The 16131-nt window shown below is 38.5% G+C and overlaps 1 protein-coding gene across 1 annotated transcript in view; it reads right to left on the reverse strand.

The window, feature by feature from the left end:
• Positions 1 to 417: 417 nt before the first annotated feature.
• Positions 418 to 16131, reverse strand: part of DNAJC12 (DnaJ heat shock protein family (Hsp40) member C12) — a 49585-nt gene continuing 33871 nt past the window's right edge. Inside the window, exons 5-6 of the mRNA XM_037144379.2 lie at positions 7961 to 8165; positions 418 to 1620 (exon numbers count right to left, since the gene is read on the reverse strand). Coding sequence (XP_037000274.1) covers positions 1526 to 1620; positions 7961 to 8165 — 300 coding nt within the window. The 3' untranslated portion in view covers positions 418 to 1525. The remainder of the gene's footprint in view (positions 1621 to 7960; positions 8166 to 16131) is intronic.

The following is a 16131-nucleotide window of genomic DNA, read 5'->3' on the forward strand; positions in this document are numbered from 1 at the left end:
ACTTAGCACAAGCTTGGCCCATCATAAATCCCCATTCACGTGGAGCTCTTCCTCATTTCTTATTTGGAGCCCTCAGGCCTCATGGGAGAGAGAAAAGTAAATGAGAGCTGGGTTCAGCCTTGTCAACAACTGGGACATCCATCTGTAACAGAGGCAGAGTGGACCACGGGAATGGAAGTGTTTTTCCCACTGGCAAGTCATTAAAAGGCATCAATACTGTAAATTAGACAGTCTTGGGGGGAACAGTTGGTGTGAAGTGGGAAGAGAAAAAAATTAAAACTCTAATTCCTAGATTTAAAAATTCACTTATTCAATCCAGTTTGGGGGTTTTGTTTGGGGTGGGGGGGGGAGGGTACATACCTGGGCCAGGCAGATATTATGACAAGTGGTTGTAATCCAAAACCTCATTTTATTAATTTAACATGCTATATTTTTTTATTTGTTTTCTTTTTTAAGTAAAATTTGCAGATGTAGTAACAATGCCAAATCACATTTTACTGAAGTGGTAAGATACTCATATAAATACTTCTCTAAACAGTTTTGACAAAACAATAAAAATTCAAATAAAATTAAGGGAACCAATATGGGATTGTATTTGTTTAAAAAAAAGGTTTTCAACTGTATTATGAACTTAGCTGTGTTCCTCCAAAATTCATATATTGAAGTCCCCAACTCCCAGTACCTCAGAATGTAATCTAATTTGAAGATAATGTTTTTAAAGTGTTGATTAAGTTAACAGGAGGCTGTTAGGGTAGGGCCCTCACCCAATATGACTGATGTTCTTACAAGAAGTATAGAAGCACCAGGGCTGTACATACACAGAAAAAGGCCACGTGAGGACACAGGGAGAAAGCAGCCACCTACAAACCAAGGAGAGAGGCCTCGGAAGAAACCAAACCTGTAGACACCTTGATCTTGGATTTCTAGCTTTCAAACTAAGAAAATAAATTTCTAATCACTTGCTACATAACAAAAGAAATCTAGTAGCATCACACTTGCTCAAATAATTTTTTTAATTTACAATTATTAAAATTAAAGTAGAAATACCTACTCAAATTATTTTCAAAATACAGTTGAATTATATATTTATTATGAACTTTGGGAAAATTATTTATTTCATTCTATAGGGGTAAGACAAGTAATTTCATACTTCATTTTAAGTCCAGAGTCAGAAAACATTTCTTGTACATCCACTAGTAGAGATCATCATATAGCAATTAAATATTTAAGTACAGAGATCAATTTTTAAAATAGATTTCTATAAATAACATGAAATAACATAATACAATCCACTCTGGATCTAAGAGCCCTAATTTATTCAAATATTAAAAGAAACTTGTCTTTTGGAATTTTCTTCATTTAAAAAACACATTGTGAGAATGAGTTCAAGGATGGAGGAATCAATCAGTACACAGCGATTCCCAGACATGACATATAAACATGACATTTTAAAGATATGAACAAAGGCTGCACAGGGGATGGTTGCCTTGCTCACTCGCTCTCTCTCCGACGGAGAAGGGACATTTCATATTTCATAGTTTCTGAATTTCCTCAGGAGTTCTGAAGGAGCATCCCCAGACCAGCGGAAACGAAGGTGCCAATAATTCATATCTGAAAAATCTTTAAAGGATAGAAGAGAAAATTTTTAAGTCAGAAGTAAAAACAAAGAGGTCAAGCTGGTAAAACACTTTGCTGATAAGACTTCACTGCAATAAATGTAAGGGTAAGTCTTTGGTATGAACTATTCATATCTTACAGAAACTGACTAACTTAAGCAGACTTCTGAATTCTTGTGAATAGGACTTAATTTATATGGATGAGAAGATCTCACATGCTTAAACTTAATAATAAAAGGATATTTATAGATGCCTCTAGTGGTGGGAATTTTGACAATTTGCCTGCAAAAGAATTAGAAACAACTTTCAAATGACTGCCAAAAATAAAAGGTCAATGGTAAAGGATCTCTGGAATTACAAATAATTTATTCCATGATAGTAAGGGTTTTTTTTTTAGTCTAAAAAACAACTTTGTTTTAAATTAGATAAAAGGTCAGTTTCCTTCTCTGCTAGAGGAATTATAAATTGGCAAAACTCTTCTGGTAGGCAACTTGCAGTATTTACCAAACTCATTAAAATTACCCAATAATTCTACTACTAGAAATTTATCTTAAGGAAATAATGGATGTGCTCATGGGTTTTAACTATAGGATGCTTTATCGTATACCTTTAATAAATGTTTTTAAAAATCAAGAAGCATTCTAAATCTTCAGCAATAGATATCTGGTTAAAAGGCTTTTATATAGTGACTAACAATTTTTTAATATTTACAGTCACAGAAAAAGGTTCATAACATATTGATTGCTAAGTGATGGGTGGTTTATAAAATAGTTTACACAGCTTTCACTGGTATGACTCAATGGATTGAGTGCCGTCCTGTTAAACAAAGGGTCATGGGTTTGATTTCCAGTCAGGGCACATGCCTAGGTTGCAGGCCAGGTCCCCAGTAAGGGGCGTGTGAAAGGCAACCACAATGATGTTTCTCTCCCTCTCTTTTTCTCTTCCTTCCCCTCTCTCTAAAAATAAATAAATAAAGTCTTTAAAAAAACAGTTGAAACAATGTGATCTCATTTTTACATTTCTTATTTACATGAATATTTATATTAAAAAACATTTTTAAAATCTAAAAGGAATTACCACTAAATGTTAACAGTAGTTATCCCTGCATAGTTGTAATAGATGTGTTTTTAATTTTTATACCTTTTTTGTTTATCTTTATTTTCTTATTTTTCTATAATAGACAAGTATGACTTTTTAAATTTTTGTTTATAATATTGCTAATGAAAAAGTAGGTTTACAGAATAATAAAATATGCTCTACTGACATTTAAAATATTATCTAAAATATTATCTAAATATCTAGTCAGAAAAAATATACAGAGACACTTCCAGCAAAGATGGAGGTATAAGTAGATATACTTTGCTTCCTTGCACAACCAAGAGAAGGAAAATAACAAATTTAAAAACAAAAAGTAACCAGAACTGCCAGAAAACTGAACTGTATGAAAGTCCAACAAACAAGAAGTTAAAGAAGAAACATTCATCCAGACCAGGGAAGAGCAGAGATGGGCACATAGGGAGGAGAGGACTTGCGGCAAGGCAGTAGCTGGAGGACCAGGCAGTCTCACATATTTGTGTGTGGATAAACAGGGAGGAACAACTGGGAGTAAGACAGACTGTGCAACCCAGACTTCCAGCACCAGGAAATAAAGCCTCGAAATCTCTGGCTGTAAAAATCTGTGGGTGTTAGGGCAGCAGGAGAGACTCCCGCCTCACAGGAGAATTTGTTGGAGAGACCCAGAGGATCCTAGAACATACACAAACCCATCCACCTGGGAATAAGCACTCAAAGGGCCCAATTTGACTGTGGGTAGTATGGGAAGTGACTGAAACTGGGCCCAGAGCCTGGCAAGTGACATTGTTCCCTCTCAGGCCCCTCTTCCACATACAGCACCACAATGCAGCAAAGTGGGTTGCCCCGTCCTGGAAAATACCTTAAGCTTCTCCCCTTACAAAGCCACAGGTGTGTCAAGGCAAAGGAATCTGAACTAAATTAAAGAACAGATCAAAACTTCAAAAATAGAACTAAGTGATGAGGAGATAGCCAACCTCCCAGATACACAGTTCAAAACACTGGTAATCAGGATGCTCACAAGAAGTGACTGAATGTGGTCGAAAAATAGAGGGAAAATTGAAGACTATGCAAAGTGAAATAAAGAAAAATATACAAGGAACCAACAGTGAAGAGAAGGAAACCAAGACTCAAATCAACAATTTGGGGCAGAAGGAATAAATAAATATTCAACCAGACCAGAACAAAGAAACAAGAATTCAAAAAATTGAGGAGAGGCTTAGGAACCTCCAAGATAACTTTAAATGTTTCAACATCCAAATCATAGGGTGCAAGAAGGAGAAGAGGAAGAGCAAGATATTGAAAACTTACTTGGAAAAATAACAAAGTAGAAATTCCTCAACCTGACAAAAGAAATACACTTCCAGGAACTCCAGGAAGCTCAGAGAGTCCCGAGGAAGCACACACCAAGGCACATCATAATTAAATTACCCAAGATTAAAGATGAGAAGAGAATCTTAAAAGCAGCAAGAGAAAAGGAACCAGTTACCTGCAAAGGAGTTCACATAAGACTGTCAGCTGATTTCTCAAAAGAAATCTTGTAGGCAAGAAGGGGCTGGAAAGAAGTATTCAGAAGGGTCATGAAAGGCAAGGACCTACATCCAAGAGTAGTCTATCCAGCAAAGCTATCATTTCAAATGAAAGGGCAGATAAAGTGCTTCTCAGATAAGGTCAAGTTAAAGGAGTTCATCATCACTAAGCCCTTATTATATAAAATGTTCAAGGGACTTATCTAAAACAAAAAAGATGATCAAAAACTATGAACAGTAGAATGACAACAAACTCACAACTATCAGCAACTGAATCTAAATAAAACAAAAACTCATGAAGCAAACAACTAGAACAGGAACAGAATCACAGAAATGGAGATCACATGGAAGGTTATCAGTAGGGAGGGGGAGAGTGAGGGAAAAGGTACAGGGAATAAGTAGCATAAATAGTAGGTACAACATAGATAGGGGGAGGGTTAAGAATAGTATAGGAAATGGAGAAACCGAAAAAATTATATGTGTGACCCACAGATGTGAACTAAAGAGGTGCAAATGCTGGTGGGAGGAGGGCACAGGGCAGAGAGGAATAAAAGAGAAAAAATGGGACAACTGTAATAGTATAATCAGCAACATATACTTTTAAAAAATGAAAAATATACACAGAATAGTTGACAATGGTTATCTCAGGACAACAGAATCTGTTTGCACTTTCTTTAGAATCATCAGAGAAAACAAATCTAAAGAATTTCCATTTAGGGAAAGAGCACAAAAGGAGATAGACTTCTGATGACCTGTAATTGAAACACACGCACAAAATATGTACTGTATGGTCCTTTTATTTTAGGTATACTAACATACAAAAGTAACCTAAAGATCAGTAATAGATATATTCTCTAGCTGGTAAGATTAGCAGTTGCATTTTCTTCCTTTTGCTTGACCATATTCTCTCACACCTCATCTGCTGCCGGCCAGGCTCCTCTGCAGGAGGGAGCCCTGTGCTAGAAGCCACAGGGTTGGAAAACTGGGAAGGTAGATGGATGCCTGGAGTACGGGACTGCACACCAACACCTTCTGCTACATTTTATTTTTTGTTTATTTGTTTGTTTGTTTTTATTCCGGGATGTTACACAAAACTATTTGATTGTATTTATCAGAAGCCATTCATTCCATGAACAGAAGGAGTAGTGGTGAGATTGTCTCGCACTCCAGTTTTCAGATGCCATGATCCATATTTTACTGGTTGCAGTGAAGTCAGAAGATGATGGCACCTATTTGATGTCTGCTCATCACAGAAGCGGCATTAAAAGGCAAACTCCAAAATAAATATTAAGCATTGCTTGAGGAAATTAACAAATATGCTGAAAAGTTATGTGAGAAGCCTCTGAGGGCTTGGTTAAGCTGACATGAACAATATTTCTTAAATGCTGATGTTACAAAAATTTACACTATACTCAAATGAAATTATAAATAATCATGCAATTACACTTTGGTGTATCAAACTCCAACTATAAGGCACTACTCAGAAAAGCCAATAATCTCTTAAACAACATTAAAAAACCACTGGTAAATGCAGCCTTTGGCAAAACTTCATAATTCTTATTCTTCAACAAACACCTTCTCAGAATACTGATCCTCCCTCCGCTCACCCCCTCCACTTCATTCCTCAAACACAGTGAGAGAATACACTACAAGATGTGAGGGCATCAAACTGACATCATAATTTATCCTGAGTAAACTATGACCTATCTGCACTGTGGAATATTTACCAGCTGCTAAAAACAATGAGTTGATTCTAAATGAAAGGGTCTAAGGAAAAGTCCTATAATAATAAAATCTGACACTTAAACAAATGATATGCCTGATCTAAATATTTTACATATATTAAGTTATTTACTCCTCAAAAAGTGTCTGCTTAAATTAATCAGTTACTGTAAGATGTTAACAATTTATACCAAAGACTTACCCTTATGAAGTAGAAACTAGAATTTTAACCATTTTATACAGATAAGAAAACTCAGAGAGGTTAACTCTTGTCCACGTAAGAACATCCAAATATGTAGGGAATTATTATAAAAATTTATTATTTGAGTTGAACAGAGGACAGGCCTGGAAACAAGATCTCAACAGACAGAAAAATGCTTCCCAGAATAACAGCTTGTAGTTTCTTTTATGCATTTGCGGTTAAGGAGGAAATGTAAAAAAGACTGCATGAAGGTGAGGACTGGATTACAGGTTAAGAATATGTACTCTCTTGAGGGGGGTCATGGTTTAGAAGGGGTCTTAAAAGAGGCATTTCAAAGGTCGGTTAACCTAGAGGCACAGAGGCAATGGACAAGGCTTGATTAAGGCAGAGATGAACCTTTCACTAAAGAAGTTATAGGCCTGGGACGTGACTTGACCCACCATGACTTGTCCAGTTAGGAATTTATGATCAGATCACCCTTTGAGGTTATTGGCATAGAACCCCTCTTCTTCATCGGCACTAGAGGTTAGGGGGAGACTGATCTGAACATTCCAAGGCTGAATGGACAAATATTTGTATGTTTGCCTGTGTGCATGTGAGTGGGTGTTTGCATGTGTATGTTTGCTTACAACTGTTTTTGCTGACATTCCATCTTCTGCTTTGATCAGTTTTTATAAAGCTGATGCAGTCAACATACAGACAAAAAGATTTTTAGGGTAACCAGCAGAGACACCTGAATCAAACTCTAAGAATTCTTATTCCCAGCAAGTAGTGAGCATTAAAAAGTTCTCCCCAAACAGAGATTTGAAGTGACTATTTCAAGAAAGACTATAATTCACCACAAACTATCTAATTATCTTCTTTTATTGAATAAGTGTTCAGGAATGGTCAGGGACCTTCTGTTTAAAGGCTAAAATCTGTTGGGGTGTTGTATCACAACCCTAAGAGTCAAAGAAGATTTTGAAGGACAGTTACAGTGTGAGTACGTAACACATCTCTCTCTGTATAGGACACACGGTGGGTGGCTAGAAATGGTAGCGGTTCACATTTACCCAGGGCTCTCCCACTATGGGCAAATCACCATGCTAAGCATCTTGCATGGATCTCATTTAATCCTCATGGTAAGTCTATAAGAAGGTACCATTATGATGTGTAGTTTTTAGATGAGGAAAGTGAGGTCTAGAGAAGCAAGTCTTACCAAGTAATACAGATAATAAGTAGTAGAGTCAGGACGTGTAGCTTGGGAGCCAGAAGTTCAACTTCATTAACACCCTGCTTCAGTGGATCTATAAAGGATTCAGAGTGTCTACAGAGCTACTTACGGTTAAGGTATCTTCTCAAAGATAGTACAGTGCCTTAGAAACAGACTGAAGCCAAACCACCTTAGTTCAGACCCCTGCCCTGCCACATAAAAACTGAATAGCCTTGAAAAAATCATTCAGCCTCCCTGGGCTTTAGTTTTCTCATCTGTCAAAAGAGAATAATGTTGATACCAACCTCACAAACTTGTAGTGAGGATTAAATAAAGTGGTATACGCAAAATTAATATTAAATGAGATAACAGATGTAAAATAATTTATGTAAAACAGTCCTGCACATGGTCAACGCCCCCCAATAAATGGGGGCTAGCGTTATTGCAGTGGAGAGGAAGACAAACCCCCAGAAATATCTCAATTTCCTTTGCCAGGGATATACTGAAGAATGTATCTTCTAGTTTTTGTGTCAATGCTACGTAAATATCTTTTAAGGTGCCAAACCAAGCCTTAAGTTTGGCAGGAGTCAGACCTTCTCTGTCTGCAAAGCAATACGACATGACTTACTTGAAGAATTTGGATTCTGGGGGGAGAATGTATTCTCCAAGGACTCAGATTCTTTTTGCTCCACTTTCTCTGTGGTTGAACCCAGCTCCTCCTTCTTTATTTTTCTTTGCTCATTCCGTTCCTCATTTTCAGCCTTGTTGGTATGAGTCTGGTCAGTTCCTTCCAGCATCAGATCTTTTTTACCTCTGACAGCCCAGTGCATTGACTATATTAAGAGCAGACATATAAAGTCAATATTATATAGTTTTCTACACTTAAAGTTTAATATATTATAGTGCTAGTTATCAGAATGTTAAGCTTGACTATTAACCAGATTGTAATCAATTAATTCAGGTATTAATTAATCTTCCATGATTTGGAAGACTAATGATAGAAGGAAAAATCCATATTATGGTTTTTACAGAGCAAAAGGACCAGCATCAGAGAGGTTCAGAGAATTAAACTTTAGATGTTTCCTCAAAAACTTAAACCCTGAATTACCATATGGACTGCAATTGCATTCCCAGGTATGAATGGAATTGCCTAGGTACACATTCCTTTGTGCACCCAAAGGAACTGAAGACATACGTTCAAAGAAAAACTTACACATGAATGTTCATTCACAAAAGCCAAAAGGTAGAAACACCCCAAATGTCCACCAGCTAATGAGTAAATAAAATAAAATAAAATGTGGTATTTCCATACAATGGCATATTATTTGACCACAAAAAGGAACGAAGTGTTACAATGTGGATAAACACTGAGAACATTGCTAAATAAAAGAAGCCAGACACAAAAAACCACATATGTATGATTCCACTGATAAGAAATATGCAGAATAGACAAATCCATGTAGATAGAAAGCAGAGTAGTGGTTTCTAGGAGCTGGGGTGGGAGGAGGAGAGGGTTCTGCAACTAGATACTGATGCTGGGTGAGCAACATTGCACATGTACTCATAGCACTGAATTTTACACTTTTAATAGTTAAAATAGTGAGTTTTATGTTATGTGTATTTTAACACCAAAAAACAATGAGACTGTGTGCCTTGAGTAAGGCTCGAGATTAAACCTACTACTATTGTAACAGTTGTAATCACTGTTGTGACCTTCCATTCAGCCATGACCAATGCAAAGTTGGCATTAGAATTCTGGATTACACATCTTTTCTTTAAGAAAACACATACGTGGGGATGGCTGGGGTGGAGAGGCAGTGGTAGGGGGAATATGGAGACAACTGTACTTGAACAACTGTAAAAACAAATGTTAAAAAATAAAGAAAAGAAAACACATGGGCCCTGGCTGGTGTGGCTCAGTCCCTTGGAACATCATCTCATAAACCAAAAGGTCATGGTTTCGATTCCTGGTCAGGGCACATGCCTGGGTTGCAGGTTTGGTCCCCAGTCAAGGCATACTAGAGGCAACTATTAAATGTTTCTCTCTTAATCCATTTTTCTCTCTGATATCGATGTTTCCCTCCCTTCTCCTCTCTCTAGAATCAATAAGCATGTCCTCAAGTGAGGATAAAAAAAAGGGAAGAAAACACATGGCATGAAGCAGATCAATATTTACTGTGAAATATTTGTCCTAACTTTAGGTGGATTCACTTTATGGGAACTTTTCCAAGTCCAATTATCCTCAAGTAATAAGAATCATCTAAATAGCTCCCCATTTACTTTGGTGAGGATACTGTGAAGGTGTGCCTGTACACGGCGTGGAAGGTCTCTGGAAAGAAACACAGGAAGGTGCAGTGCGGGCTTTCTGGGGGCAAAGGGCAGAACTGGGGTCTGGGATTAGGAGGAACTCACTTTTCATTACATATCCTATTGTACTCTGTTCATTTTTTAAACAAAGGTGTGTTAGGTATCCTTTTAATTTACAAATTTTAAAAAATCAGTGGTCATAAATCAACAGTTGGGTATTGCCCACTGGTTTCTGGTATAACTTTTATATTTGTAGACATACACAAGATCCAAGACCCCTGAAAAGTCTCCCCAGAAACCTGGTATCACAGAATTATGTTGAATATGCTGGGAGAGGTCTTTTGCCCAGTGATTTAACTGTGTGATTTTGCCAGAGTCCCTCTAGCTGTGTATGGTGGGATCTAGATAAGGAGAAAGTCAAAATGCATTTTCAAAATCGAAGAATCTGTTAGGTCACAGGACTGAGGGACAAAGGTCAAAGACAGAGTTACTTTTCCCTATATGTACTTTTTGTACCTTTTCCATTTTGTGTCCTGTATATGTATTACCCATAAAAATGTTTAAAATTGGATAGATGAGTGGAAGAAGGAAGGAAGAATAAATGAATACAGAGTGAGGAAGAGAGATTAAGGGTTTGCTGTCTTAAGAATATTTCAATTAGAATAATTAGCCCTGGTGTCAACCAAAATACTAAATATAATGGTTTATTTTCCTGATATCCAGAATACTGCTTTCCTGAGCTACGAAAAGGGAGAGGGGAGAAAATAAAGCAAAGAAATCAAAATAAAACATTGATTTCCTGAAGTCCAAGGTTTATTGAATGAAGTAGCTCAGAAGTTGTGACATTTTAAAACTGTGTCAGAACCACAAAAGCAGCCGCCTCAGCTCTGCAGGTTCCCCGTGTTGCAAGGGGCATCTTGCTTTTCACCCACAGCGCACTTCAACTGCTCTTAAAATGCTGGGGTTACCAACTTCTGCCTGAGAAGACCCCAGTTTTGTTTTAAAAAAACGGTTTAAACAAAACAACGTAGGGAAGCAGTAGCCAAATATTACACCCGTGGCCAAGTTGTCTCACCAGCTTTTTTTTCCCCCCAGAATCTAAACCCTGCTTTAAGGCTGAGTGGCCGTCACTGGTTTCTCTCCAAAGATATGAGGTATGGGGGGCGGGGGTGGGGGTGGGACGGGAGTTCATCAACACAACAGCATCCTAAAGATCTTAGAGACACCACAAATTCTTACCAGCACTAATACTGGCCACTCAGCAGGAGGCAGGAGAAGCACCTCTCCGAGAAGAAACGAAAAATGCAAAGGAGTAAAATGCCTTCTTGGAATCTTTTAAATAAATCTTTTCATGACAATTTTTAAAGAAAATTAGAAAATGGTAATGACAGGATGTTACTGAATAATAGCCAAAATGATCATAAAAATAACATGATCTCAGCTATGCTAAAAGATATACTCAAATGTAAATATATAAATATATTTGTAGATACATATAGATAAAATAAAGATAGACAGACTGAAGGGTAATGTGGTCTTATGCACACCCTAAAATCATAAATATATTGAAGCCTTCTGCCCTCATCCAACCAGAGTAGTTGCTTCTTCCTGTACCGCGAGTCTGGCTAGATCACTGGGGGCAGAAAGAGACCCCGAGGCAGCAGGAAAAGCTGCCCTGCCCCGAGTGGGGAAGGGAACCCCAAGGTGGCATGAAACAGCCTGCCTCACCCAGGAGGAGAAGAGAGGCTGCAGGAGGAGAAGGGAGGAGTTGTAGGAGGAGGCTGCCGCCTGCAACGGTAAACAAGCTGGCGCCAGCGTGCGTTGCCCCAGCAACCGAGCACTGCAGTGTGATACCGCAGAGGGAAGTTTGCACAGAATAGGTGCCAGGCTAGTGAAATGTTTGGACAGGAGAAAAGACCCTCCTACCCGCTTCCAGATTATGGCGGCAGGAGTAGGGGCAGAGACAATGTGCCAGCTAATCTTGGTGGACGCCACCCTAAATGGTCTGGGAATTTGGACGCTTCCACTTGGCATGGGATTTTGGGGTGGGAGATTTAAATGGAGGGCGTGTAGAAAAAAACTTGTCACTTTTTTTCCTTCCCCTCTTTAGCCTGGTGGGGAGTCAGCAACCCTAGTGTTCCTGGCCGGTGGGCCCTGGAGACCTCACAGTCTGATAGCATGTGCGCACTCTGCCAACACAAGAAGCAGTGGCAGTGCGGGTGACTGGCACTGTGGAGCCCTGCTCAGCCAGGCACATGGACACCCCAGCTAGCCCATGGCCAGAGGGACAGGGTGCAGGTGCTGAGCCGGTGGGCAGCGGCTGGAAGAAAGGGCAGTGCACCGTGAGTCATGTGCTGGAGTGCATGAACTCCAAAAAGATGCCGGAAGTCGAAGCAGGACCAGGAACCAGCTAAGCCGCATATCCAAAAGTGCGGTATTTTTAAATGGCAGAAGATTCCAGGCGCAGCCTTAAACTGCTCTGGCAAAGGGTGGAGGAGTTATTTGTCTTTGGGTATTTTAAAGGCAATGGGCTTTCAGGCAGAAGCACATTATTCTTCCAAAATTGTATAGCCTTTGAATAAAAGACTCTGTTCCTTTTTCAACAAAACTTGCCTCTGGAATTTATGGGCACTGGGCAGCAGCATCTTCAACCTCTCTTCTCAACTGCAAAGGAGCATTAGTCTCCAAAATAATCAACCCACTCATCCCAATATCAAAGAATTACTCCATGATGCAATTTCTGCCACCATTCAATGTAACTGGCACTCACACTAACAAATGAAGGGGAGAGTGCAGTGGAAGGAAATGCATGTTAATATGGCTACATTTTCATGGCAGGGTTATAGTTATTTTCCTTTTATTTATTTCTATATTTTTTGGTGATTTCCAAACTTTCTATGACAAAATAATATGTGTGTGTTGAGCAAAATGGTTTATAACACTTGACTGACCTACCTATCATCTTAAGCAGTTGCTCTCAGTGACCACCAGTTCACCCCAGGAGGGGTGGGCCCAGAATCGCCTGAAGGAATATTTTTGCATAGATAAGTAGTCCATTAAGTCGCTTGCTACCTTGGAGGACATAGCTGTTACCAAGCAGGTGCCACTTGGCTGTGGTCCTAAAAGTTATACATAAATCAAGCCCCCTTTTGGGCATGGACACCCGAACTCTCGATGCTGCCCAAGACTTCACTTCTGTCCATAAGTCCCTTAGAAAAGACCACCTCAGAAAATTTTCCCCAAAATATGTACAATTACAAAAAAATAGATTTTAAAAGTTAAATGCACTTATGATTGCCAAAATGTACAGGGTTGGGCAAAAAAAAAGGTTCACAGTTGTGAGTCCACAAACTAGTTTATTCTTGTATTTTATTTATTAATTGTTGTACTATTTTCCATCCAAGCGGCTGTAAATCTACTTTCCTTCTCCCTCCTCATAACAAGTGGGGAGCTTCTAGGTGCTAGTAATGGATGCGCTGGGAGGGATGGTTACAAAGTATATACTTCACAACCGTGTACTAAATTGAAAATGTAGGTGTTATGCATTTTTCTGTAAGTTTTATTTCAAAAATGTTCATTGTAAATAGGGTCAATGGCCTCAGCGGGTTTAAAATATAACCTGCTTTAGATTTGGTTCTGTTGTTGTGTTTGTTTGACTTCTTGAGTTTCTTGCACATGCACAGAATAGAAGAGGCTGGCCAGTGGCCTCCTCTGTGGAGGGGAAAGGATATTGGGAAGGTTAGTGAAAAACAGAGTAAGAAAATCAAAAATTCAGGGTCCAGAGAGCTGAAAATATGAGCTGTAAGTGGCACAGACGGCCTGTACACTATGTATTCACTCTGCCTCAGTACTTCTCTCTTGAATGAGAGTGCCCATAGCATGCCATAGATGGGCAGTGAGGACTAATGACTCACCTATAGTAAAGGCTTTCAAAGCTCTTAGTGAAAAGATATTTTGAGATAGTAGTCTTACTCATCCATCTCCTTTATGCATTTTGTTATCAGCCCTCATCTCTGCTGGTTCCAATTAATGAAATGCCCAAGGGAAAAATCCAAACTATATCAAACCCATACAGGTACCCCTCATGCTTCCTAGTTCAATCAAAGGTCTAATGTAAGAGCAATGCTAAGCAGCCTGGGACACAATTAGATCACTCATTTCCGTATTCACAGAAATTACTTCTCAGCTCCACTGAGGTATTAGTTGGACACAATACTTAACATCAAGCAAACTATTGTAGAGTGACTTGGTTCAACAGAATGACCATCAACAAAAATATCAAATTATAGCAGTTGATAGAGACAAAGAGGAATACTAGGGTGGGGAGAGTCTGGAGAGAAAAATAATGAGCTGCACCAGACAGAAAACCACTATGTGCATGGAGTGAACTAACACTAAACAGACACCAAGCCTGGGTGCAAAAGTCACTGCCCTATGTCGTTGTTCTGCCTTTTCAATTAACTTGTTTACCAATTTTTCTCAATGGATTGTTTCTTTTTTTTTTTTAATCTAGGAACCAGTTTTCTTAAATCCTGTACCTTGGTCAACGCTAGAGTTTAAAAATGTGGTGTCTATGTGCCAGTAAATATTGAGACAAATAGGAAAACAAATCAATGGATTCAGATGAACCAAGGGTCAGCTAAATAACATTCAAAACTGATGGGTTATTTTTATCCTGGATCTCCATGAGTACATTTTTTTTTAACTTGCCTGGGTGATTTCTGACCTGCTTTTGGATAACATCCAATTAAGACAAACTGCCTCTGAATAAGCCCAGATGGTGTTGAACTGCATCCCATCTGCCCAGGGAAACTGTGGCTCCACAGGCACAAACGGAAGCTTCCCTGGCAGCCTGCAGCCAGCTGGACTCATCCCAAGGACACCTTGTCCAGGCAGAAACAGCAAGCAAACAGGTACACGTGAGGGTGATGGGCAGCCCCAGCAAGCCCTCCCAGAAACAATCTGTCAAACAATCAATTCATCAAAACTGTGTTTCTATTTAACTCTTTATAAAATGTAGAGCAATTAATATGGCATGGGGCAGCTTTAACAGCTTATGAGAATTTTTCTCAGAGCTTTATTTGGACTGTAGCTTTGCTGTTACCACTTTCCCACAGCCATCCCAAAGGCATTCTGCCTTATATTTTGGAGCCAGAGGGAGAGCCATTCATACCCTGAACCTCTTGGGGTAAAGCCATTCATCATCGCCCTAAGATTCTTTAAGCTAGAAAGGCATCTATTTTCAAGTTATCCCAAGATCCCAAAGGCCCTGGTTACAGAAACACTCATCCCATCATCCCTTTTTTAAATCAATATCATATATCTAAATTTAAATTTCTAACACATTCATTGACCTCGATGAATTCTTAAAATCTTTGTACAAATTACATTATCAGGAGAAACTTCTAAAAAGAAAAAAGAAATAACTAGTGAAGTGGCAGGTGCTTGGCATGAGAACAAAGTATCAGTTACAGTTTCACTTTTGTTAGATGATAGAAATGTGCCATTTGAGGAATTCTCCCAAAGGGAATGCCTGCAATAATGAATCCATGTGTGATGCTGCAAAAACACAGTGTGATCTGTCCTGCCTTGAAGGTACTGGAACTAATAATGTTGCTCCCTGCCAATGCTTTCCCTTCAAGGGGGATTATAATGCTTAAATAAAAAACAGAAACACAGTATTGATGATGTGAAAGGTAGGGATTTTATGAGATTTAACACTCTATAAATGTGTAGGGCAAGCAAACATGCTTACATGTTTTGGATAAATGTTACCTATCCTACATTATAACCATTTCCTTGCCAGAATGGCATGTGTAATACACACATACACACACACACACACACACACACACACACACATATATATATATATATATATATATATATATATATATATATATATATATATATATATATATAAAACACCTTAGTGGTGATGTTTAATTACAAAAGGATAAACTATAACCTATTAGCTGATGAACAATAGTAGTAAACAATTACTAATTTTTATGGAGTGGTAAATGTGAGAGGATGAATGAATGAAATGAATAAATACAGAGCAACAATTAAAATGCTACAGAGAGAGGAGGGGTTTTCACATGCAGATGTCACTGTGTGGATGAGAACAGAAAAGAATGAAAAAAATTACAGAACATCTAACAAATGAGGTGGAAAATGCATAAAACTTGGCATACGGGATTCAAAGTCTGAGGAAGAGAAACAAAAGCAAGTCAAAAACAAAACCGTGTGTCCCAGTCTGGAATCCCAGCAACAGTGAACTAGGGCAAAGGGGGAAAAATTGGGACAACTGTAATAGCATAACAATAAAAATGATTTAATAAAAGATAAAAACTGTTTAGTCCAAACAAAGAACACAGTTCAAGAAAAAAAATCACTACTGATTTAAAGCAGAAAGATATGCATCTCATCATTTTTGTGCCATGGTAAGAATAAATCCAAAATCAAATGCTAGTCCTGGATACTATTTCA

The sequence above is a fragment of the Artibeus jamaicensis genome, unplaced genomic scaffold (genome assembly GCF_021234435.1).
Source record: "Artibeus jamaicensis isolate MK-2021 breed Jamaican fruit bat unplaced genomic scaffold, CSHL_Jam_final contig_332, whole genome shotgun sequence".
Taxonomy (NCBI): domain Eukaryota; kingdom Metazoa; phylum Chordata; class Mammalia; order Chiroptera; family Phyllostomidae; genus Artibeus; species Artibeus jamaicensis.